This window comes from Heloderma suspectum, chromosome 2 (genome assembly GCF_057233095.1).
Source record: "Heloderma suspectum isolate Gila_16-S chromosome 2, 16-S_ref, whole genome shotgun sequence".
In the NCBI taxonomy this organism is placed as follows: domain Eukaryota; kingdom Metazoa; phylum Chordata; class Lepidosauria; order Squamata; family Helodermatidae; genus Heloderma; species Heloderma suspectum.
The window spans coordinates 169331431-169357598 of NC_139459.1; the positions used below are offsets into that span (position 1 = coordinate 169331431).

General features: G+C 47.7%; 1 protein-coding gene across 6 annotated transcripts; it reads right to left on the reverse strand.

Annotated features, from left to right (window-relative positions):
• Positions 1 to 1161: 1161 nt before the first annotated feature.
• Positions 1162 to 25582, reverse strand: LOC146353182 (vascular cell adhesion protein 1-like). Of its 6 annotated transcripts, none has more exons than XM_084835895.1 (5): positions 24528 to 25582; positions 9595 to 9855; positions 6296 to 6589; positions 4238 to 4498; positions 1162 to 2824 (listed from the first exon to the last, which is right to left on the reverse strand). In XM_084835895.1, exons 1-5 carry the CDS (start codon positions 24580 to 24582, stop codon positions 2730 to 2732), a joined length of 966 nt encoding a protein of 321 aa, XP_084692021.1. In that variant the 5' UTR covers positions 24583 to 25582; the 3' UTR covers positions 1162 to 2729. The 6 variants fall into 6 exon arrangements, with proteins under 6 accessions (XP_084692021.1, XP_084692023.1, XP_084692019.1 ...); XM_084835897.1 differs by lacking the exon at positions 24528 to 25582 and adding an exon at positions 17104 to 17207 and having other exon boundaries at positions 1349 to 2824; XM_084835893.1 differs by lacking the exon at positions 24528 to 25582 and adding an exon at positions 9969 to 10196 and having other exon boundaries at positions 1350 to 2824.
• Positions 25583 to 26168: the final 586 nt, after the last annotated feature.

Consider the following 26168-nt stretch of genomic DNA (forward strand, 5'->3'; position numbering starts at 1 on the left):
AGAAACCGCGTGTACGCAAATGGCGGCGACCACGGCCGCCGCCATTTGCGTTCCTTATTTTGGCACGTCTTAGTCTACGTCAAGATTTACGTAGACTAAGACGGCAAAAATAAGGGGAACGCAAATAGCGTAGCAGATGCTATTATTATATTATTATCCGATATTATTATCCTTCCTATACAGATCTTCTGTATATTCTTGCCACCTTTTCTTGATCTCTTCTGCTTCCGTTAGGTCCTTGCCATCTTTGTTTTTGATCATACCCATTTTTGCCTGGAATTTACCTCCGACGTTTCTAATGTTCTGGACTGGAAGAGGTCTCTTGTCCTTCCTATTCTATTATCTTCTTCCGCTTCCGCGCATTGCTTGTTTAAAAGTAATTCCTGATCTCTTCTGGCTAACCTCTGGAATTTTGCATTTAATTGGGCATATCTCCCCCTATCACTGTGGCCTTTTGCTTTCCTTCTTTCTTGGGCTGCTTCCAGTGTCTCAGCGGACAGCCATCTTGCCTTCTTGGTTTTCTTTTTCTTTGGGATGTTTTTTGTTGCCGCCTCCTGAACAATGTTGCGAACTTCTGTCCATAGTTCTTCTGGGACCCTATCTACTAAATCTAGTCCCTTAAATCTATTCTTCACCTCCACTGCATATTCATGAGGAATATTAGTGAGCTCATATCTAACTGATCTGTGGGTCTTCCCTATTCTCTTTAGTCTGATTCTAAATTGTGCAATAAGAAGTTTGTGATCTGAACTACAATCAGCTCCAGGTCTTGTTTTTACCAACTGCATAGATGTCCGCCACCTTTGGCTACAAAGGATGTAGTCAATCTGATTTCGGTGTCGACCGTCTGGTGAAGTCCATGTATAAAGTCGTCTCTTAGGTTGTTGGAAGAGAGTGTTTGTTATGCACAGTGAAATAATGAGCCTCCCAAGCATGTAAAGCGGCCATCTGTGTGCACTGCACTACTGTGTGCGCCCATTTACGTGGATGTGCACTAGGAACAAGATGCATCCAGCTCCCCTCTTGGAGACTGATCTTATACAGGCCCTGCGGAGGGAGCCTGAAGACTGACGCCAACTCTTGTAACTCATACGAAACATTCTCAATCTGAAAAACGTCCTCTGGCTTCTCATATGCCCCACCCATGTACCTCCATCTTCTACATGAACTCAAAGAAACTTTATTAACAGCACAAACGACACAGACAAACAAATTCATTCTGGCATAAGCCTTCATGGACTATAGCCCACTTCTTCAGATGCATTATTATGGGGATTTTCAGGCTGATACACAGTACGTACGGTGTGTGTGTGTGTGGGGGGGGGAATAGGAAATAGTAAGCTCACAAGGAAATCAAATGCTTCAAAGTTGGAGTGCTTTAAAGTGCAATAAACATTTATTGCCACATTTTCCCCATCCAGAAAGCTCAGGAGACACCCCCTGGATTGACGATGTTGTGTAGAGGACCCGCAAAAAAACATGAGTGACCAATCATGAGCGCACAATAAAAACCGCATGTAGAGAAGCCCAATACTGTGAAGGAGGAGAAGAAGATCTTCAGAGTCTCACAGAAAAGCAGCCCTGGGACACAGTAGCATATTCTTAGAACATACAAAAATCCACCCCTTTGCATATCGGTCTGAATACTAGCCAGCAATCTTTTGCACAGGATTTTTTTACAGACATAAAATTTGGCAAACCACTGCCACAAAAAGAGAGAAAATGCTTTTTAAAGGAATGATCATGAATTAATCACAAATCCTTCCTTAAAGAAAAATTAATGTGGTCCAAACAGACACACACAACTCAGTTCTTTTAAAGATGAATTAATGCAGACCAGAAAGAGGCACAATACCCACTCTTCAAAACAGTAACAGTACTCAGGCATCTAGGTACCTGGCATGACACGTAAGCTTGCAGAGTTACACCAGTCTAAAACTTTTAACCAAATACAGATATTTTTATTGGTAGAACACAGAACAAAAAAGGCATCCATAAATGCAGGCAATTAATAAACGAAAAGGAAATGATAATGCTAGCTTCTCTGCTCTGGCTGTTAAACTTATGAAAGTGATTAGGCCAAGAATCAGTACCCACATACTCACAACTGGATTGGAACCACGAAGGGCAGAATTTTCTCCAGGGTGGTGATTTTTTTATCCTCCCGCCCCCATCCCAGTGGGAAAGCCTCTTTTTCAAAAGGTCACCAGCACAGTCCTGGGCATGGTTACTTATTTGGAAATGAGACGCGCTGTGTTCAATGGGACTTGCTCCCGGTTAAGTGTGTATAAGACTGCAGCTTCAGGCTTACATTGCTTCTTACGCAGAGTTCCACGATTCTTTCCTCGGCGGTCTTTTTAACCCAGAGCAGCCTGGGCAGGCCGCATCTGAGCAGGAGGAGGGCGGGGGGGAGAGCCTACTTACATCTGCAAATCCTCTGCCATGGAAAGTTGCATTCAGCAACCTGTATCAATGATGTAAGCTGAAAAGTGCATAATTTATCTTAGTTTGCTTTGTTTGTCGCCAGGGAGCAGAAGTTGGATGGAGGAGATCAGGTGCTGTAGGGATGCTGTCCAGTTGCCGCTACCTCCACAGAGTCTGGAACTGCAGCAAAGACGCCCTCTCATCACTGCTTCTGCTGTGGCTGGTCACGAGAGGCATCTGCAGCAGTCTCGGCCTCCTGTATCACAAACGGGTTCCAGGCCTCCCCTCTTTCCAATTGGCCGTCCTCATTTTCGGCAGTGGTACCAGAAGATGCCACCCGTGAAGACCACGGCCAGCAAAAACACCACCACCACGGCTGTGATCCAGCTGCGAGACTTCTCTGCAAGAGATGACAGGGGATATGTGATGGTATTTGGCTAGAGAGGCACAAGAAAAAGTGTCTCAGGACCACTGGGGGCCACTATGACTGATGGAAACTGACTAGCAGGAACGAGATCCACTCCAAGTCCATCTTAGAGCACCATTCTCCCCCTGCCCCCAATAGTGTCCACTCAGATGCCCCTGGGAGGCACACAAGGGAAGAGGGGATGTGATGGCCATCCTGCTGTTGGATTCTGACAAACGATTGAAATATGGAGGTCTGTGGAGCTATACTGACCCGGTTTGCATGACACGGCAGCCCATCTTGGGTTAAGTAACCCTTGAGGTACCGTGGCACGTGCTGGGTGCCATTATGATTGAATACAGAACCCACGACCAGGGTTTGCTGTGTCGTGCAAAACTGGTCAGAGAGGGCTATGCGAGGGTTGTTTAACCCCCAAATAACCTCCGCCAGGGGGATTTGCACAATACGACAGCCCATGACACCCCCTGATCAGTCCTTCCGTATTCTTAATGGTGGCCGGCACACACCGCTGCTCCTCGGGGGTGACATTAACTCACATTGGGATGCTGTGTCAAGCAAACAAGCTGGCCATCTCTGAACATGAAGGTTCCATGTCGCTATTATGGCTAATCACTGTTGACGGAGCTATTCTCCTGAGGCCCTGTCTGCCCTGCGTCAAAAGCATCCAAATGCCGAATTCCATGACTTTATTGCTTTTCACTTTGCCTCCGCCACACAAGGCCCTACAGTACCTCAGGGTTCAGGTCCAGCAATACCACCCTAATGCTTCTGACGGGGCCTATGTCTGCTGCCTGGAGCAGCCTCCCCACAAGGGCTCCTGGCAAGGCCACCTCTCCCTGTGCCCTTTCAAAACGTGGAATGAATGGGCCAGAGATGCAGTCGCTGGCTTTAGTGCAGCCATTCAATCTGCAGCATTTGCACAGACAGGGAGGTCACCCACCTGGAATCAGCCTCTTGGAGAGAAGCCATTAGGGCACAACTACCTGACGTCTTCCAGGATGTACTTTCCTTTCTGGGAAATTCTTCTGAACTTGGGGCTTGGTGTGTCAGTGACCCTCAGAAAGCATCTCCCCTTTCTTGCTCTAGAGAGCACTCTTTGACAGCACATTTTTTTTTTGCTGCAGCTCTCTCTCTCCATGAGGGAGCTGAGAGGTGCAACCCCTTCCCCCATGAAATTTGATCAGTCTTCATCTCTTCTGACCTTCCTTGACATTCCTCAGATGATTCTTCTGAAGAATGGCCAACCCACCACCAAACGTGCGTTCAGATTCACTCCAGGCAAAACTTCAGTTGCAGGTCTCCTCAGTAAGCCCAAACTTGGACATGGGTGAAAGAAGAGGAGATGTAAATTTGGAAAACAAAGCCAGAGAGCCATATTCATCATACCTTCAAAGAGGATGTCAACCTCCGCTGAACCCTTGCCATAAACATTATATGCTAGACATCGATAAGTCCCGTTATGGGAGCTTTCAGCTGAAGGGACTGTCACAGTCTTATTGCTGTCTGAGAATGCCACACGAGCTTTGGAGGGGAGATCCCACAAAAACTCCGGAAAGGGCTTTCCTTTTGCGTCACATGTCACCACAATGTTCGCACCAGCTTTGAACGTCCTGACATTTGTTGAGACGCTGACATTGTAAGGACTGGCTGCAATAAAAAATGAAGGCGGTGATGAGTTGCAGAAGCTTTGGCTACACTTGCATTTAAAGGGAGTTCAGCAGCCCAGGAAAACGGCCCCACTATTGCCTCTCAGCTGTCATGCCGTGGAGACAGGCATAACACATTCTCAGGACTGGGGGCAGTTTGATCATTTTTTCAGTGGGGAAGCTGATGTCTAGAAAAACCCTGACATAGTAAAACCGAAATAGCTGTGGGAGACCCTCAAGACCAGTAGACAGCAGCCACTCCAGCTGTGGCAGCCAGAAGTCAGCATGCCACACTACAGTGTTGACCACACCCTCCCCACGTCCCCATTTTTGGACAGCCAAACAGGGGGAAAGAGCTCAGTCCATGCTCTCCTATTCTCACTTAACCTTGCAGAGTTCCAAGAACCATATGGAGAAGTTCCCCACTTAGCCAATGTCTCCATCTGCTCAGAGTCAGCACAGGAAAGGAAGGTAAGCAGGGCCTAGCTGTATGGCGGGACACATACATTGTTGGGTGTTTATTCTTTCCAGAGAATTAAAGGTGATATGGTAAAGGCCGATGAAGTGGGCTTATGCCATAATACATTCATTTCAGGTTCCACAAAACTCTTTGTTGTTCTTGCTCACTGTGTCCACTGTTACATATGCCTGTTATATTGATGTATGTGTTTGCATTGTTAGATGTGTCCCGGGTGAAATAGAGGGTTAGGGAGGGAGTGAAAGGTGGGAGGGCCCTGAGTGTGTGCAAGGATTCTGAGGTTATAAAAGAAGGAACTGACAGCTAGAAGATTAGATAGGGCCTTAGGGACTGAAGAAGCTACATCTAGTGAGAGGGGCTTTGGGAATAGGATTTAGAAGGGGTAGAGTAAGTAGGTAGTTTAGGACCAAGCATAGATTGATTAATAATAACATATAACTCTTGGATTAAATAAATGTTTGTTTGTTTTTAACTACAAAATCCCATATGTTGGTTTGTCTTATTGCCCTACCATTAGAAAACATATTTCCTTGTTATTTCTCCTGTATTGGGTAGAGGGAACCAATTAGGCATACATTAGTCTTTAAGGTTCCACAAATGAGTTCTTGCTCACTCATTCATGGGCACAATCATCGAACAGCTTTTCCAGTGTTCGAAGGCTTCAAAAAAACTGTATACCCATTTGAATAGATACAGCAATGGGACAACATTGTACTATAGGCAACAATGGCTGCATCATCTTCAGCTCTCTTAAGAAACAATTGTCTGTCTCTGGCCTATGAGCCTCACTGGCAATAGTGAGCCTCACTGCCCACCAGGCCAGAGCACATGGTCAGAGATACATGTGTCCCAGCTGCTCCCACCCTGACCCTTTGAGTACAGGCAATAAGCAAAGCTAATCTGCTACCCAGCCAATGGAGCTTACCCATAATCTTCAAGATTCGCTTAGAACTTTTTTTCAGCACTGGCTATACTTGCATTTAAAGGGAGTACAGCAGCCCAGGAAAAGGCCCCACTATTGCCTTTCAGCTGTCATACCATGGAGACAGGCATAACATGGACCTCAGGACTACAGACACTTAACTCCTTCATTGCCCAGTCATTGGGAAAGCTGATGTCTAGAAGTACCCTGATATACTAAAAATGAAAGTGCTATGGGAGACCTAAAGACCAGCAGACAGTGGCCATAGTAAGCCTCACTGCCCTCCAGGCCAGAGCAAATGGTAAGAGATGCATGAGCCCCAACTGCTCCCACCCTGACCCTTCAAGCAGTGCATGCAGTAGGCAAAGCTAATGTGCTACCCAGCCAGTGGAGCTTACCCATAATCTTCAAGATTCGCTTTGAACTTTTTTTCAGCACTTCCGGGCCCACCTGGACGTAGGCCACACAGAGAATCTCAGCCCCATGATGCTGCTGAAGACTAGCTACAAAGCTGTATTCCACGGACAGGTTGCCATGGTTACTGTTCAGGATGCTACCACCTCTGCTCAGGGAAATGTTGATGTTACGTGGGATGGAGTCTCCCACTTTCAAGCTAGAGATGTTGCATATGATTCTCTCTGAGCAACCATCCACCATCTCAGAAGCCAGGTAGATATCCAGAGTTGAGAATTCTGTGGTGGGGACAACAAAGTTATGGATAATCAGCATGTGGGAAGGTCAGTGGAGCCTAGTCGGTCAAAGGGTCCTGGGAGATCTTAGACTTCTCGCCTTCTGGATCTAGTAATGCCATCACAAGCTAATGGAGTATGATACTTTCATACAGTATGAAAGCATGCTAGAGATTGGCTGAAGAGTCTGTTATGGATGAATTCATGGCATGTGAATTCAGTAAGGCTGGCCCAACATCATTTGGTTTCTAAGGTGGGAAATCCAGTTGTCGCCCACAGCCTCACTAATTAGCATGGAGCACAAGCCCTTGGGACCGTCTCCCACACAGGTGCTCCTGCATAGCTGCTGTTCATTTCAATGAGGTGTCCTGGTGGATGGTACCCCCGGGTCAGATCTGTCTATCTTGCCCACTCTGCCACCTGAGACGGCTGCCTCACCATTCCTCAAGGAGGGACGTAACATTCTTGCACTTAGGAATCTCAGCTTATTGCTCTTAGCCATCTCAAGTGCTGGAGAAACAGGATTCCTTTGTTGTTGCTTTTTTAAAAAAACAACACATCTTCACATCTAGAGAACCAGTGCAGGGCCTAAGGCCTCAACAACTTGGGACCTGAGCTGAACACAACCCACCAACCATGAATGGCAGTTCTACAGGGGCTCAGTGGATCTTCTGGTTCTGCTGCCTTCAAGCAAGCCAAATGAGACAATAAGCAGGAGATCTGTGCACAGGCGCCCAGTATGGTGATTTTTTTACCTGAAAAGCAGCATCAGAGGCAGAGATTGAGAGATGAACAATGGTGGAGACAGGGGCTGTTAAACCCTATGGGGCTGTTCAGACAACATGCTAACCCATACTCAGGGGTTGGGTGTGGCTGCTATTGAACCATGGGTTGTTTGTTGAACCGTGGGTTAGCATATTGTCTGAACACAGCCAAGGTTTCTTGTTAACCATGCAATGTGCCTTATTTATTTTCTCAAACAAGCCGCCTTGAGAACCCATGGTTTTTTGCTGGGTTGTTCAACGTGGTTAACAAGCCATATGACGCGGTTAACAAGCCACCCTGGCTGCATTCAGACAACACCACAACCACCACCACCATTATTATTATTATTAACAACAACAACAACATGAGAACCCACCCTGCCGAAAACGTGCTGCATTCAGACAACATGCAAACCCACGATTCAACGAACAACTCATGTGTCATGACCCCACTGGAGTCCTCCTCCTCAGAGGAAGACCTCAAGGCTCCAGAAGCCCAGGGTACCCCAGACCAAGGAGTGCCACCAGACCCACAGGAGCCTGAGCCCTCGGGGGAGGTGGTTGCAGGGCCATCCCTGTCAGGAGAAAGGGACTCTGCCTCTGAGGCAGAGGCTGAGCAACCCCCTGACCCCCGGGAGCACCGTTGCCTCAAGTGACAGGCAAGTAAGGCCCCTGTGCGAAGGAGTGTTCGCCTCCAGAAAAGGTCTCCTTGGGAGAAAGTGACTCCTCAGGAGTAAGGCTCTGGAATGGGAGGCTTGATTACCATAGCTGAGCTCTGGGTCCAGCAGGCGTTGAAGTTTAAAACCTTCACTGAAAAGCCAGCCAGGGTTGGAACAACTTGGTCCATCCAGCTTCTGCTGTGTACCTTGTCTCCAGAACCATACCCTGTGACTGATGCTCTGTTTCCTGACTTTTGGGACTGCCTAATGACCCTGCTTCTGAACTGTGTAGGGTACCTGACTGATTTTCTGTGGCCACCCTAACTCTGGGAAGCTGTTCATGCTTCCCTGACATGCTGTCTAGTTGGTCTTGGGACAACAGAAATAGGGTAGATTGCCAAGCACTGGGCATGCCACTATTAATAGCTACTAGTCTTTGTTCGGCTGGAGGAGGTGGGCAGGGTGTGGGGAGAGATTGGTAGAATCCAATTACTGGGGCTACTTAAACTAGACTCATTTAAATGAATGGGGCTTACATTAGTCATATTTCAGATGATCTACAACTTGATTAAATCTTAAAATTCCAAGTGTGGAAGCATAATTATATTTATTGTTATAAAGCTGTTTAAATCGTAATAGAACCCAATCTTATACAGAAGTAAAACATATGTTTAGGGTGCAATCCTACACGTTTAGAGAGAAATAGATCCTACAACTCCCAGCACCCCCCAGCCATCCATGCTGCCTGGGGGATGCTGGGAGCTGAGGGACTTATTTCTCTCTAAACATGCATAGGATTGTGCCCTTAATGGTTCAAACCCTCCTTGGTTCTAATTCTTTTAAATAAGAGAGCAAAAAAACCTTGGGAATCTGCACATGACCCCATCATTTAAACAACAAGAGCAGAAAAAAAACCTTCACAGAGAGATTAGGGAGGTTTCTCCCAGAGCTGCTACCCCACTGAATTCCTTATGTATTCTCCTGTATGCAGGCCCGTTTTGCCAGCTTTTCCCAACCTGGCACCCTCCAGATGTGGTGAACTGCAACTCCCATAATTCCCAGTGGCATAGCCAATGCCAGTGCTGGCTAGGAATTATGGGAGTTGCAATCCAACACATCTGGAAGGCACCAGGCTGGGGAAGACGTGTTATGCTGTGGGCTGACAGAATTCTACATCTACAGTTATCATTAGATGACTGCTACATCAACAGATGACGTCGAAACATGAATGAGCCAACAAGCCAGATAAAATGTTCGTGTCACCTCTGGCGTGGTGCTTTTCAGGTGAAACCCTTCAGACATTCTGCTATTCCAGTCACCACATGCTGAGTAATCACATGATGTCTGTGCTTATGTGCATGAGCCTTAAGCCTTTCAAAATCGAGGTCAGGCAAAACAAAACAAGTACATTCCCATAAATGTTGCTGCGTTTTAGTTTGAGCACAGAATGGGGTTTGAATTTTCTTGATACTGCTCATGACGTCCAGCTGGGCCTCTGTCTTTTCTAGGAATTACATATGGGCGGAGGGGTAGGATTGCATGGCCTCCAGATACCTCCCAGCTCTGAAATTCTGTGAATACTTACGGTAAACATAGATTACTGCCTCGGTCAGGCGTTGTTCAGACTCTCCATAGCTGACCAAGCATAAAGGCTGAAGTGTCCATTCAGTCACACTGGTGATGCTCAGAGAAGTCCACCCATCTCCCGTCTCGCTCAGTCCTTTAAGAGAGGTCTCCCATTCCATTTTAGTGTAGTTAGGACACGAAAAGGTGCAGTTCAGATTCACAGAGCCCCCAAACACCACAGCAGTCTCCTTGGGGTGGATGGTCACATCACAAGGGAGCACTGCAAGAAGAAAGGATAAAAACAGATGAGCAAGCAGCAGGATACGGAGAAGGTTTGGGGCCACCCCAGCTGGAGCACTGCTCAAACAATGTGCTGCGATATGATTTCATCACCATTCGTAAGGCATATCGACGCTGCAGACTTATATCCAGGGCCGGCATCATGGTAGGCATTGTCGGGCAGCTGCCGAGTCCCCACACCCCAGCAGTGGCCCACTGATAAGGGCCCCCTGGACGTGCTCCTCCTCCTCAGCATGGCAGCCTTCTCGTTCACTTGTCTCTTGCTCTAGCCTGGTCAGTGGTGATGGTGGTGAGGAGCAGGAGATGCGCCGGCCTGCATGCTTCCTGGCCCTCTGCCTGTCAAGCAAGCAAGAGGTAGCAATGTCCATTTGACAAGACGGCCCATTGAGGCAGGGGATCATTGGGGGAATCTCTTTCATATATGCATGATGCCTTTCTCCCACCAATGGTACTCTGCGAAGGGCTTCCTCTGAAGATCTGCGCAGGAGGATGACATGGGAGAGGCGTTCTTTCTGATATTTATGCCCCAAGCTATTTAGAGCTTTAAAGATGGTAATGATTACATAGATATAGCTTGTAATCTGACGAGGGGACATTACTTATTGGGCAGATTAGAAATGTACTAAATAAATAATAGGTATTTTATTAACATTAATTCATATTTAATTTACATTTCCTTAGAGGGGGTCTTGGTTCAGGAGCCCCACTTTTCCTCCATTAATCACTGGGCGCCACCCCCTCCCATCTATGTCTGTGGCTCTTCTTTAAAGAAACACATATAAAAGAATGTTGTATAATAAAGAGAAGCACCTCTGAGCATGTGCAGAGCATCTTTCTCTTACTGATGATCTGCCTGTTCCTACACATTAAGGATCACACTAAGGATTCCAGGACAGAAATTGCCTATGTCACCTTGATAGGATTTTGAGATAATTTTTTTCTTGAAACATTTAAAGGTTATAGGCTATGGACGATAGCACTCCTGTATCATTTCTAAAGCTAGTAACTATTCTTGCATTTCTGCTCTTTACCCACTCTTAAAGGAAGGTGAATTTATGACAAAACATCCTGTGTGGCTTACCACCCACACCCCCCACACACATACTGCTGCATGGTCTCATATTTTTATGTTCTGTTAAAGGAAAACAAACTGATATACATATGCCAATTATGTCAATGAATTCTACATCATCTGGGTAGGCTGCGGGCAGGAACTGAAATGTCTGGTTGTTAACGTACTTGCCAGTTACAAATTCATTTTCCATACTAGAAACCTTGCTCAGGAATGCTAGGAATAGAAACCGCCCTGCCATGTCATGGTGGATTTGGGGTTCCATTAAGCGTGGCAGAAAGTGAGATCTCACCCATGGGACTCAATCCATTAAGGTGTTTACCTGAGCAATCCCCACTGAAATGAATTGGAGCTATGAATTTCTTTCAGTAGGGCTCCTACAGGAGAACATCCCAGAGGATTATGCCTCCATATTCACTTGCCTGTGTGAAGGGTACTGCTTGGATTTTCTGCCTCAGGCTCCAAAATGTCTTGGGCCTCCCTAAGAATAACTAGGCCCAATCGAGAACCTAAGACAAGATCTTTTGACATAGTTTTTCACGTAATGACCAACCTATGGTTGGTCAGGGCTGGATGGGAGTGAGCTCACTGCCTCCCACTTGCTTCTGCTTTGCATCCAGTTTAGCAAACAACCCAGGAACAACTGTTCCTGGGTTGTTTGGTGTGATGTGCAGACCTGGCACTCTCGGGTGCTGAGGGAGAAACGACCAAGAGTTTTAAGCCAACAAACCATGAGTTCCTGGGTTGTTTGCCAAACTGTTGTTTGCTTTACAACTTCGAATCTTCGAAGATCATGCCTGAATTAGAAAAAAAAACATCGCAGAGAAGCCCCGATTCTGCAAGGATAATGCCTTAATTTAAAAACAAAACATCCAGAGCAGGGGATAGGAGGGGGTAAAACTTAATCTCATTTGAAGGGATACAACAACCCCCTACTCAGTGCAGGAAGTCTGATTCCCAGGTGGTCTCCCATCCAACTACTGACCAGGACCGACCCTGCTTAGCTTCCGAGATCAGACAAGCACGCACACACATCCAGCCCTTTGCTTGTTGCTGAGGCAATGGGGGCTGCTGAGGAAGCTATGCGATCGGTAGCCGGAAGAAGACATGGGGCCGTCGAGAGCTGTGATTGGACAGGAGGGAAATACAAACACCGCCACATATGGACAGGCGGGGGAGGGGACTACGACCGGATACGGTAGCGAAGGCAGAAAATCAGAGCACATTAAGGGGAAATACCGGAATATTAGGGTATTGAAAGCGGGAGCACGGAAGTGGGAAATTCCGGTTCCAATTCGAAGCGGCTACTGTGTAGTGTGAAAGGCGGGCGGTGAAACCTCACTGGAAGCGAAAAAAGGCAGTAAGTGTAGATCCAGCCAGAGAGAGAGAGAGCCCTCGTTGCCCTGGCCCTGAAAAATTTCCTCAGAGCACGAAGTTTGAAAGGCCATCTTCCAGCTTTTAAGGTCCTCATCTTTAACGCTGATTCAGTCTTTCACTTTTTCCTACATTCCAAGGCCAATATTGGCTTTTTTAAAATACACACTGCACAATAAGCCCTCATTGCTCCTGACCCTGAGAAGTGTCCTCCGAGCACAAAATGTAAATGGCCATCTTTCAGCTTTTAAGGTCATCATCTTATTAATGCTGATTCAGTTTTTTACTTAATTGTTTTCTATATTCCAAGGCCAATACTGCAAAAAATAACATTGATAAAAAGTCAAAAAGCTAGCTAGCCTTCATGATCAGCTACTTTAACTAAGGCCAACTTTGTTCCTTAGTATGCCATGGTTAACAGCAGTGTTCCACTGTAATTCATTATTTCACATTGAGAAATGCATTCAACCTTCTTAGGCCTTCCACCACACTTCAAGTGAGATATCAGAATATTTCCTTATAAGGTACAACTTTATGGTGATGGAGAGGTTGAGGACAGTATTCATTATTTATTCAGTTCTTCTATAACTGTGTATTTGAAACAGGTTTCTCTCCCAGATGTTGGAAAGTTGTGATAATTGGTTGGATTTTCAAAAAGTGACAATTTTCCTAGCCAATGAGCATTAGTGGGTTACCCTAAAAAATGCCTAGCTTCACCTTAACATTGGCCAAAAAGTGCCAGCTCATGTTGTTAAGACTCATATTCCTGGCTGTCTTCTGGACTATTGTGATGATATTTATTATTACATTTATCTATGAAGTTTATTTTTTTAAGGCTTAATTTTTAAAATATATGTATGTAGTAGCTTGCTATAACTTTGCTGTGGCCAATGGCCAAAACAAGTACATTTGAACTGAACTGAATCAATGCTTTAGTAACGTCTTTCCTGCCTCCCCTCTAAAATTACTATCTACTCGGTTAAGCATGAACTGGTAGTTCTCAGACATTATTTGAAGGGTTGTTGCTAGGGGTGTCAGAGAATTCCGCCATGGATCTCGGTGAGGCCAAATGCCAGTGCATTTGGTCCCCCGAACTCCGTGGCGGAACGGCCTGCCACCCCCCGCACCCCTGCAGATCACCCCCGGGACGAGACTTACCTGGGGCGGATGACTTACTGGCCGCTGCCACCGCCATTTGCAGTGTTGTCGGGTTTGTTGTTTTTTTTTACAAGATGTGATAGGCTACGTAAATCTTTACATAGCCTATCATGGCTGGGTAAAAAAAAAAAAAACACATACGTAAATATTTACGTAAACTAAGACAGCGAAAGTAAGGGTAACGCAAATAGCGTAGCGGGCGCTATTTGCATCCCTTTTTGATTCGCCATTTTAGCCTACATAAATATTTACGTAGGCTAAAACGACGAATCAAAAAGGGACGCAAATAGTGCCTGCTATGCTATTTGCGTTCCCCTTTATTTTCGCTGTCATAGTCTACGTAAATATTTACGTAGACTAAGACGGGCCAAAAATAAGGAACGCAAATGGCAGCAGCCATAGCCGCTGCCATTTGCGTACGCGTTTTTTTGGGGGGGGGGGTTACCCAGAGCCCTCCGTGGCCGGAAATCCGGCTGCGGACAGCTCTGGCCTGGGCCTGGCCGGCTGCTCCGCGGAGCTGCTGCGGAGCACAGCCGGCCATGGAGGATTCCGAGGGGGGAGGAACGGATCGCCTCCCCACCCATCGAGGATTCCGGGGGGAGGGACGGAACACCTTCCCCCCAACCATCAACATAATCCGCGGAAAGGTAAGTGACTTTCATACATCCCTAGTTGTTGCTGAATGGTGAGAAAGGTGGGATGGTGACAGTGGTCAACTCAGTTAGGGCCTCTGGCAAGAGTGATTTATCCCCCCCGCCCCCTGCAGTTTCTTGGGTGGGGAGAAAGGGGGGAGAAAGGGGGGGAGACTGAAAGTATGAGATCAGAATGGCAGAGAGAGAGAGAGAAGGGGTGGCAGAGAAAGAGAAAAGGGGTGGCCCTGCCCACTTTCAGCTCTGGCCCCACCCACTGCTTGGGTGTGACACCCTGCTCCCAACCAATTACCCACAAGAGAATGTGATCCTCCAAGGAAAATAGTTTTCCCATTTCTGCCTTATAGAATCCCCCTTGTAGGGGCATGCAAACTTTTAAAGTATTTTAAAATATTATAATATTTTTAGTGTTTCAGTTTTATTATTTTAGTCCCTGCAATGTTGTTTTAAATTTTATATCTGATGGTCATTTCAGTTGTGTTGGTATGCTTAGTCTTATATTGTTGATTTTTTTATTGGGATTTTAATTGTATGTTTGTGTTATTATGTTTTGTATGGCACCTAGATAAATTTGTTTGAGGCACTTCATAAATTTAATAAATTTCAACATCTGCAGCCCACTCTCCTAGACATAGCAAGTGACCTGGTTTATACATAACAACAACCCAGAGTATGAGTTGTTGCCTTAGCCAGAGTTTCCCATGATTTCTCTGCTAAACGATTGTGCAAAGAGCAGGTTGCATTTTCAAGCCCTGGGTTGTTTGTGTTTCCCTCTTCCGCCTTCATCCACTCCCTCCCAGTATCCCAAATGCCTTTGTGGTGCTATGCTATTGGCATGTAGAGCAGACTTTTTTTTTACCACTCTTGCCTGCTGCCTCTGTTGCCTGGTGAAACAACCCATAAGCAACCCATGGTTCTGGGTTCACACGTAACAGTTCATAGTTAAAATAACCCAGAGTTCACAACCCAAGAACAAAACATTGGTTCTCTCCCTGGGGTATTTGTGGTTTGTTGTTGTTGTTCAGTCATTCAGTCGTGTCCGATTCTTAATTAACCCATAGTTGTTGTAGTTATTTATTTCGTATCTATACTGCCCAACAGCCGAAGATCTCTGGGCGGTTCACAGCAATTCACAAAATCGCAAACAAAATCAGATACAAGATAATAAGACACAGCATAACATTTCAGTATACAAAATTTAAAACACTTTAAACAGCTAAAAATAATTTCAGTAAGATACTAGACCTGTTAAAGACAGCTGATATAAATGCCCCATCCAGTGCCATTACATGCCTGGGAGTAGAGCACAGTTTTAACCTGGTGTGGAAAAGTTGACAGTGTTGCTGCCATGCAGGCCTCACTGGGGAAATTGTTCCATAATCGAGGGGCCACCAATGAGAAGGCCCTCTCTCCCTTGTTGCCACCTTCCGAGCCACCCTTGGAGGCGGCACTCGGAGGAAGGCCTCGGGTGTTAGGGATGTACGAAAGTCACTTACCTGTTCGCAGATTATGTTGATGGTGGGGGGGAGGCGTTCCGTCCCTCCCCCCGGAATCCTGGCCGGCCAGCTCCTCTCCGCAGGGATTCTGCGGAGCCGCCAACCAGCTCCGCCAGCAGCCGGACATCCGGCCGCTGGCTAGCAGGGACACAAATGGCGGTGGCCGTAGCCACCGCCGTTTGCGTCCCTGCAGTCAGCCGTGATAGGCTATGTAAATGTTTACGTAGCCTATCATGTCTGACTTAAAAAAACAACAACAACAACGCGCGTACACAAATGGCGGCAGCCACGGCCGCCGCCATTTGCATTCCTTATTTTGGCACGTCTTAGTCTACATCAAGATTTATGTAGACTAAGACGGCAAAAATAAGGGGAACGCAAATAGCGTAGCGGCCGCTACGCTATTTGCATTCCCCTTATTTTCGCCATCTTAGTCTACGTAAATCTTGACGTAGACTAAGACGTGCCAAAATAAGGAACACAAATGGCGGCGGCCATAGCCGCCGCCATTTGCGTACGCGTGGTTTTGTGTTTTTTTTAAGTCAGACGTGATAGGCTACGTAAACATTTACGTAGCCTATCACGGTTTTTTTTTTTTAAACCTAGCCGTGACAGGCTACGTAAATCTTTACATAGCCTACCATGTCTTTTTTTAAAAAAACTGGAAATGTTGGTGGCGGCGGCAGCCGGTCGGAAGATCCGCCCCAGGTAAGTCTCGTCCCGGGGGTGGCGGGGGGTGGCAGGCCGTTCCGCCACCAATTTCAGGGGGCCGAATGCACTGGCATTCAGCCTCCCTGAGATCCGTGGCGGAATTCTCTGACATCCCTATCGGGTGTTGATCGTAGTGTCTGGGTAGGTTCATGCTGGGAGAGGCGCTCCATCACATATTGCAGTCCTGAGCCATGTAAGGCTTTATAAGTTAAAACCAGCACCTTGAATTGAGCTTGGAAACATACAGGCAGCCAATGCAAGTGGGCCAGAATTGGTGTTATCTGCTCAGAACTTCTAGTCCCAGTTATTAATCTGGTTGCCACATTTTGCACAAGCTGCAGCTTCTAAACAGTCATCAAGGGCAGCCCCACGTAGACTGCATTGCAGTAATCTAACTTGGAGGCTTCTTGGAGGATACCAGAGCATAGATTACTGAAGTCAGGTTATCCCTGTTTACACAGGGGCATAGCTGGGCCACCAGCCAAAGCTAGTAGACAGCACTCTGGGCCACTGAGTTCACCTGAGCCTCAAGTGACAGGAATGGCTCCAGGAGAACCCCCAAGCTAAGAACCTGCTCAAGGAAAATGCTATGAGCCTGTATCTTCCAGGGGAGTCCATCCAGAACAGACTGAGCCTACCCTTCATCCAGTCAGAAGAACCACCCACTAGTAACATTTCAGTCTTGTCTGGATTGAGCTTCAGTTTATAAACCCTCATCCAGTCCATCGTTGCAGCCAGGCACTGATCTGGCACATTGACAACCTCACCTGATTAAGATGAAAAGGAGAAGTAGAGCTGTGTGTCATCGGCATATTGAGGGCAGCACACTCCAAAACTCCAGATAACCCCACTCAGTGGTTCCATGTAGATGCTGAATAGCATGAGAGAGAAAAACAACCCCTGAGGAACCCCATGCTGGAGGTCAGCCACTCAGGGACCTTGCCCAGGAAAGGAACATTTGCCACTGGTCCAGAGAGGATTACTTCAGGGGGGTTCTCCATGACAACGGAAGGAGAAGCGAATGGAGGATTATCCCGATTTTCCTAGGAGTTGGCTTTGGTGCACTTTGGTCCGTGCAGCGCTCCACGAGCGAGCGCACCACACAAACATAAGTCGCTTGACAGAACATACTTCTGGCGGGAGGTTGGGGGGTCGGAGTGAACATCATCTGACTGGCAGGGGCTGCTCAACCAATAAGAGTGGCTCCCCCACCCCCGTCCAGGCTCTCCCTCCCTCACCCTTTCTCCTTCTATAAAATCCTGGGAAGTTTCCTCCTGTGTCTTGCCAAAAGCACTCTCCTTCTCTCTCCCCACCCCCTGCCCAGCATTAATTACTTCCTTACAGCAAGATACATTACATAAATACAGCTGTAGTTCCTTCTCCCTCTGTCAAAGCCCCCAACTCTGCCAGCCAGGCTCCGCTTTAACTACTTTCTTACAGCTGGCAAAGCACTTCAGACCCTTCAGGAGACTTAACCCTGTGAATACTTGAAGCAAGCACCCTGGCTCCAACCACCCCTTTTCCTAATCCCCCTTCTCCTTTCCCTTGAAGCTCCGGATGCTGCAAAGGAGTGAAGCTGCAAATTAATTACTTCTCAAAAGAAAGGGAGTAAACATCAAAGATAAGCCTCATTGAACACAATGGGAGTTACTTCTGAGTAGACATGTGTTCGTCGTGGGAAAGACAGAGACAGGAAAGCAGCCCCTTTTCTAGCCTGATGCTGCGCACGATCGAAGGTGCAAATTAGTTACTTCTGAACAGCAATAAACCAATCAATGGAGAACTGCGACTTCACGATAGCGCTATTTTGATTGAGGGGGGGATCTCTGTAAATTCTGAAGTGCGCATTCAGGGGACAAGCCTCACTGACCACAATGGGAGTTACCTCTAAGTAGACACTAATTGGTTTGTGCTGGAAAACACAGGACGAGAAACACAGAGACAGGAAACACCCCTCGACCAGGGTCATGGTGAAAGGCACACCCCTGGCAGGGCTAGCATACCTGAGGTAAATGTGGGTGTTGGGGCACACAACAACTATACTATGGAGAACCTGACTTGTGGGAAAGAATCAGACTTAAAACAGCCTCAGGAAAACTGGGTTTTCCATAAAAAGCTCCAGGATGGCTGTGGAATGGCCACGACGTCATGTACCCTAAAATCCTTGAAATGGAGCCAGCTCGCAGCAAATCGACCATGGAGACACCCCCCAGGAGTGGTCTCACCACCGCCTCTTTCAGACTGTTTGGGACCACTCCCTCTCACAAGGAGGCATTAATCACCACCCTGGCCAGTTGGGTGTTCCCTCCCTGTGGTTCTTATAAGCCAAAAGGAGCAAGGATCCAGTATGGAAGTGGTTGCAACAAACCTGTCCAAGCACCTTGTCAACATTCTCAAGCTCTACCAACTGAATGCCTCCAAGAAAACTGGACAAGGCTGGATGTCTCACTTGATTCTCCTGCTGTGTCACTGGAATCTAAGTCCCGGCAGATGCAAGAGATTTTATCCTGGAAGTGCCTAGCAAATGTATTACAGTGGGCCTCAGACGGATCTACACTGCCCTTAGGGCCAGCATGTAATACAGCCTGGACAACTCTCAAAAGCTCCACTGGGTGGCAGATAGAGGATCCAATAGAGGATCCAATAGATGTTTCTTTGCCACCCCCACTGCCTCTGGATATACCTGACCATAGGCACACACCAGTGTTCCATTGCATCCACTAGAAGCTTTTCTCCATCTGCACTCAAGCCATCTCCTATTTTGTTTCATCACTCTCATCTATGGGGTATACTATGGAGCTATATGAGCTCTACTGCAGAGAGGGCACTTCGGAGCAATCATGTCAACCACCCGGGTCATTTCTGCTTTCCACAGATTGAGCAGGGTTTCGACAGGAGCGCAATATCAAGCAGGAAACCCCCTAGGGCTCTCTAGAAACCATCTGGATCCATTAGCCTTGGGGCAGACCATCTTAATAGGTCCCTCATCCTTCCAGAGGGGAAAAGCTGCCATCAGTCTAAACCTCAACAGCAGGTGATCTGACCATGAGAAAGGGACGAATTCAAAATCTCCCACCTTCAGATCATCATCCTCATAACCAGCTGAAAACACCAAGGCTCTCTTCACATCTGAGGGTTTTTTTAGCAGAATCGTTCTTCTTTAATCACTGGTTTTCCCAGGAGCTTTAGATGATGCCACTGCTCTCCTGCTGCTATCTCACAACTTCCCCTCCCTCTTCCTGTGTTATCTAAGAACGTGGAAAAGCTGGCATTTTCTGTGCTTGCAATTGAATCGTCATTTCCCCCCTGTGTATTTCCCCTTTAGCACCTTTTTCCACTTTGTGTGGGGGTGTGCTAGGGGGTGTTGCTGGGCGGTGTTGAATAACATTGTCATGACAACAAATTGGTGGGAAGTGGGGCAGGTCACTGACCGGGCTTCCAGGGACCGTTTCCGCCTCTCTCCCATTCCAGTACTGGCTCCGAGATCCCTTTGAACACAGAAATGCTTACTTCTGAGTAAACTCATTGGCTGTAAGACTTTCGTTTCCTGGGTGTAAGTGCCATTGAAAACTGTGTGGCTTGCTTCTGAGTAGGTATGCAAAGGAGTGCATCCCCTTCAGTGCATTTACTTGGAACCTCCCCCTCCCACTGATTCACTGACTGCTTCTTCTCCCTTTTGTTCACCAGTTTGATGGGCTTTTTTCCTCCCAGGGTGGATGGGGGAGTCTCCCTTCTCAGCCACACATGTCAGGGTTCCCTTTTGTCCTTGCTGAACTTCAAATAGACAAATCAAAACACAGCGAAGAGGCTTCTATCCACGGCTCTTTAATTTTTACTTCAACGGGTCATACAGATGCAAATTGTCAGTAACTCACAGTCTACAAAGGAAATGCCTTCAGGGAGTTCAAAGGGAAGCTACAAAGGTTGAAAGTTGCCCACCGTTTGAGAAAAGGTGGCCATGCTTTCCTAACTTAAGGAGGGGGGGGATCTCCCTCTATCTCGTGAGGTCTCTACGTGTAGCTGTTCCTGCCAGACCAATCAGGCAGATCGCCTAAGCTCTGCCCCTGCCATCTCTCTCTTGGCTCTGCGTCTGCACCTGGTGTCTAAGAATTCAGGCTGTCCAAGCCCCACCTCTTCCTGTTCGCTGTCTCTCACAGGGGTATGTGAAGAGAGGCCCTCTCCGTCCAGCTGGACTATTGAAGCCTGAGGAGTCTGTCTCTCCCTGTCTGGAAGAGTCTGGGAAAGTTCCTCCCCCACGTTTTGCGGTTCCTCTTTGGAATCTGAGCTACTCTGCCACTGCCAATGCTCAGAGGCACCCCTGACAATGCAGGAGAAAGGCTTGACAGTTAGCATTTCAATGGGTATTAAAAGTGCCTTTTCTCCTCCCCTGAATAAATTCATCATGCAGAGCTTGGAATGGTCAATTTAATAGCTTCCTTTTGGGGTGTAGAGTTGTTTTAGATAAGGCAGTGATGCTAAGGAGGTTTTCCATAGTACTCCCTCCCACCTAGCCAGCCACTATCTCTTCTCCTAGCCCCCCTTGCAGGGTCATTGGGAAGCCAGAATATGGGGGAAGAGCAACAACAGCGAGGGGGGAAGCAAGCCAGGTCTAATGAAGGTGTCCCCTGTGAAGAAGTCACCTGGGGTGGGGTGGGGGGCTGCTAGGGATGGCATGGTGCATTGACTGTATACAAATCCGTTTGTGGATTTCTTACTTCTGTAGTTGGGAACCTGGAAATCGGTATACCCTTCCAACTCAGTAGTGCAAGCAATATAGTGCATTTAATTCCATCACACACTGACATTTTTAGCAGAGAAGGACTAGCAGCGCCAGCAACCTTGGGGTAAGCCACCGAGAAGGCTCTTTCTCCCTCGGAGGAAGGAGGGGACCAGCTCCCATAGCCTGCTATCCAGATCACTTCCAGCTCCCCTCCTGCTGTGGAGGAGTGGAGGGATGGGGCAGAGCCATCAGTCATGTTACAGCAACCAATGATCAGGGGAGGGGCTATGGAGCCAGCAGCCCCCTTCTGTCCTGATTGTTCCATGCAGCTCAGCCCAGCCATGCAAAGATATAGTGCGGGGGGACATACAGGGCCATTGCATAAATCCCGAAAAGTAATTGGAATCAAAAGGAATGTTTTGTAGTGGAATAAAATGCCAGGTGTGAAGACAGCCCCAGTCTAGAGCGTGCCCTGCTACATGTGTTGGGCTGATGACATGTTGGAGGCCATGAAATCCTGAGCCACCCCAGACAAGATGCCCTTGGCATGAACACTGACGTCCCCCAAAACCAGCAACCTGGTGACCTCAGCATCACATCCAAGACCACCTCTGTCAGCTCAGGTAGCAAGACAGCTGGACAGTGGGGTGGGCAGTAAACCAGTAGAATCCCCGATCTGTCCTGATGGCCAAACACAAGATGCACACCCTCCAGACTAGTAGACAGATGGACAGGGAGCCTGGAATATGAGAGAGACAGAGACAGAGACAGAGAGAGAGAGAGAGAGAGAGAGAGAATTCTTCTAGACCACAGCAACCACCCCTCCTTGGCCCTCAAGTCTACCCTGATGCTGAACCAAGTGTCCCGGTGGGCACAACTGGGAAAGACTAACTCCTCCCTGTTTGCCTACCCAGGTCTTGGTTATACATGCCAGATCAGCTGCCTCATCCACTAATAAATCATGGATAAGGGAGGTCTTAATATGCACTGATCTGGCATTTAAAAGCAGCATCCAGAGACCCGAGTGCAGCCTGATAGGGCAGCCACCAAACTTGCGGATGTGGGGAGGACCGTAACACGGTGCAAGCGTTAGCTATCTGGGCAGCATTCCACTTACCTGGCTAACCCTCCCCCCAATGCCCTATCTCCCTCTACCTGTCACTTTACCGACTGGTACCCCTCCAGCCCCCCGCACCTGGCCACATATCATCCCTCGCAGGCAAATACTCAGACCCTAAGAAGGAAACCAATCCCCCACCAAAGACTCTAATTGGCCATGATGTTAGGGGGGTGGCCCTAGCGTCCCTCCGAAGGGGTGACCCCCCCTTTCGGCATCCTCCCCTTCAGAGTGATCGCCTCCAGGGCATCACACACCCCCACCTCAGGACCAGTGGATAAAGGCCTTCCCCAGAGTCAAGCATAGCTGCTCCACGTTCTCAGTCACCCAGGGAAGGCTTCCTCCTCTTGCCAGCTACTCCAGACAGCAGGAGTGATAGTTTCATGGCTGCCCTATCAGGCTGCACCCAGAATTTTTTTCCAGTGGAGATCTTTATATCTGAGCAGGTTTGTGTGAAAGAAGGTGGTCCTTTGGATCCCTAGGTCCCAGGTCATTCAGGCCTTCAAGGTTCAAAACTAGCACATTAGACTGAACATGAGACACACTGGTAGTGACTGAATTTCTTTACATGCTGGCATGATGTGACGCTGACTGCTGGTGGCAGTCAGTCCCAGCTAGGCCTGGCCACTTCTGACTATGACCTGGTTCACATGCAACGACAACCTGGCCTGGCCACCACATTTTGAACCAGCTGTAGTTTCCAGATGCTTTCTGAGTGCAGCTCCATGGGCAACACATGACAGTAATCTAACCTGGATGTTTCCAGGACATGGATAACTGGACCAAGCCATCTCCCTCCATGATGGGCCGCAGTTGCCAAGGTCAGATTCTTTTCAGTACTCCTTCGGGGTTTAATTCAGTTTGCACACTGTAATGAGCAAAGTGTATGTGTGTGTGTGTGTGATCCTAATGGCCTAACACTGCTATTCTACACGTGTTTTACAGTGAAAATGTCTTTAAACAAGACCTGCCTGAAAGGCACACCCATGCATGCCAACAACTTGCCTTAATCTAAAAGGGGATGGGTAGGCCGATTAAAGCGCTCCTAACATGGGTAAAGTCACTCTGCATTATCACTTTTCAGAGGTCTGGCTGGCACTGAAATCAGGCTCTGTGGACTGAGAAACTCCTTTGGATTGATACTAAGCCCTGACTATGCATGGAACAAGCACAGAACCTTCCCCGTTATTTTTAGGTGAGGTTTACATCTCCATGTTGCATCTAGGGGCTCATCTCCACTTACCACCTCATTTCAGACATCACCCCAAACTGTGGTTTGTGTTCCAAATGTACATACAGACCACAGTCTACACTGGGGGGTTTCTTGCCCGCTTCACCCAAGAAATACCCCGATGCCATACTGAACTCCTCTGCCTTGCCTTACTGCCGGCAAGTAATACCACCTGCGCTGCCTTGGGTGGCAGCTCTAAGAGGACTGTGCTGCTGAGTATGGGCTGCTTGAAACCCTTGGGCTTGCTGCCAGCTGTTCCAGTTGCACATTCCTGCTTTCTCCAGCATTTGCCCGAGGCGCGGTTCCTCTGCCCCTCTTCCTTCCTTCTCTCACCGACCCCTATGAAAGTTACCCTGAAAACATGCCTGAAGTGCCATCTCCTTATTGGCAGTACCTTCTCCACACCTCTCCATCCCACCACCTGGGAACCTCTCAGCATCTGGGATACGTGAGAAAGCAAATGCCAGGCCAGGGCAGTGAGACAAGGGCTGTGAGCAGAATAGAGAGGGGGGGAGGAGGCCATGTTTAGGGGGGAGTGCTAGCAGGAGTGGGCGGCTTGCTTGCTTTTCCCCACCTACTCTAGCCTCCTGTCTACGGTTTGAACCGGGTTTATAAAACCTGTGTGCAGCAAAGCCAAGTCGCTTCTCTTTCCCCCGTTGTGGGAAGGAGGCAGGGAGGTCGAGGGAGAATAGAGCCACCCTACATAACAAGTATCCCCCTACATAACAAGTATCCACCTTGTTTACCACTTCCTTGCAAAAAAAATCACCTCATCCTGTTAAAAGGGGCATTGCATCAGAAGTGACAAACATGTCTTTTGTCACATACGTCTACTGTGGGAAGCCGCTACTCAGAGTTTCCTACACACTATAAAGCTGGACATGTGAAGGTGTTCACAAGAGCTACCTACACTTCCCTGCATGCAAGTGAGAGCATCACCAGTGAAATTCACACAAAGGCAGACTCCCTACACGGAATTCCATGACCCCGTTTTTTTTTTTATTTTGGGCTCTTAGATTAAGCCCATTTCCAGATCCTACTAGCCAAAATGACCACAGATTAGGCAGTTTGCAATTCATCCCCTGTTGGTGGATGACAAGTCTTGAATATATTTGGGACTCACCCACAGGCAGCCAGAAGCTGAGGACAGCCATGTTCAGTAGTAGGAGAGCTGGCATCTTAGCCACTGTGGCACAAATAAAGGATCACTCGGAAAGACCGACGGTTTTCCAGCTACCTATGTAGAGCAAGAGCAGTATGGAGCAGCTGTCAGTTCTGTCTAAACTAAAACTGCTTCAGGAAAGTTGTTTCCTTTACCCCAGCCTCCTTCTGACTCATCTCTGTGCCTCTTGCTTTATCTTGGTTCTCACTCAGAATCCCCCCCCCCCGCCCCGCCCAGCCCTGCATGCAAAAACAGTTGTGGGAGGGGATCCCACTCGAAGCTCCAAGGAGTCTAAAATACAGGTGGCCTGCCTGCCCAAATACTGAGATAGTTCCCATAAACTTCCAAAGTGGAAACAACAGGGAGGAAAGGCAGCTGCTGGGGAGATGTTAACAGAGCCAGTGGGGCGTAGTGGTTTGAGTGTTAGACTAGGACTGGGGAAACCCAGGTTGAAATCCTCAGTCAGTCATGAAGCTCACTGGGTGACTTTGGGACAGTCATTGACTCTCAGCCTCACCTACCTCACAGGGTTGTTGTGAGGAAAAAATGGAGAGGAGGGGGACCATGTGTACTGCTTTGGGTTCCTTCCACGAGGAGAACAAGGTGGGATATAAATGTAATAATAAATGAAACAAAGCAAATCTCTAGGCTGCATCCCTAGTTGGCATTTAGATTGGTTTGCTTTCCTTCTAGTTCAGAGCCTACTGAACAATGCATAACTAAACACTTAAGTCATTTCCATTTGGTTTCATTGCCAATGTTTATGGAGAATGTGCTACTCTACAAATAGTAGCCCTTAGAGAGAAAAAACTGCTGCAGTACGAAATACAGCCTACACAAACACACACACCCCCAACTGGCCCCAGGTGAGGGCTATGTATACAGACTGCCCTTCTTGTCACTGGGGAATAGTCCTGGCAGCAAAGGGCATGGCGCTGGCCTGGTACTAGCCCTGAGCCCACAGGTGGTGGGGGAGCTGTGAAGACTGAACAGGAAGCAAGTATGACCCAAGTGTAGAGCTTTAGAGAACACTTAGGTTCTGATGTGAGCCAACAGCACCAAATAGACCAGGGATGGGCAACTTGTGGCCCTCCAGATGTTTTGGCCTACAGCTCCCATCACTCTGCAGCACTGGCTGTGTTGGCTATTGCTGATGGAAGTTGTAGGCCAAAACATCTGGAGGGCCACAAGTTGCCCACTCCTGATCTAGATGGTCTGGGGCTCTGGACTCCTACTGGGGAATCAAGTTCCTTGGGCTTTGTCTCCAACCCACTTTCCCAGTTTCATCCCTTTTTTTACAATAGCCCAACTGGTCTGTATTGTCTGGCTCTTTTGCAATGGAAGTTCAGAACCATTAAGAAGGTGCAACCATACTCTAGTTAAATGTATGATTGGCTACCTTGAATACTTATATCAGAAACAGAACTTACTTTACAATTGGTCCAAAGTACACTATCTCAGGAAGGAGGCCAGTTTCCACTGGTCTCAAGTTCCCATAAATATGTGGAATATAGCCATAATATTTGTTCTGCTTTGTGAGCTAAATGTCCTAAAAACCAAGATTCTAGTGCAAGCGGGAAGGGAGACTTGGAGCTGTTCTAG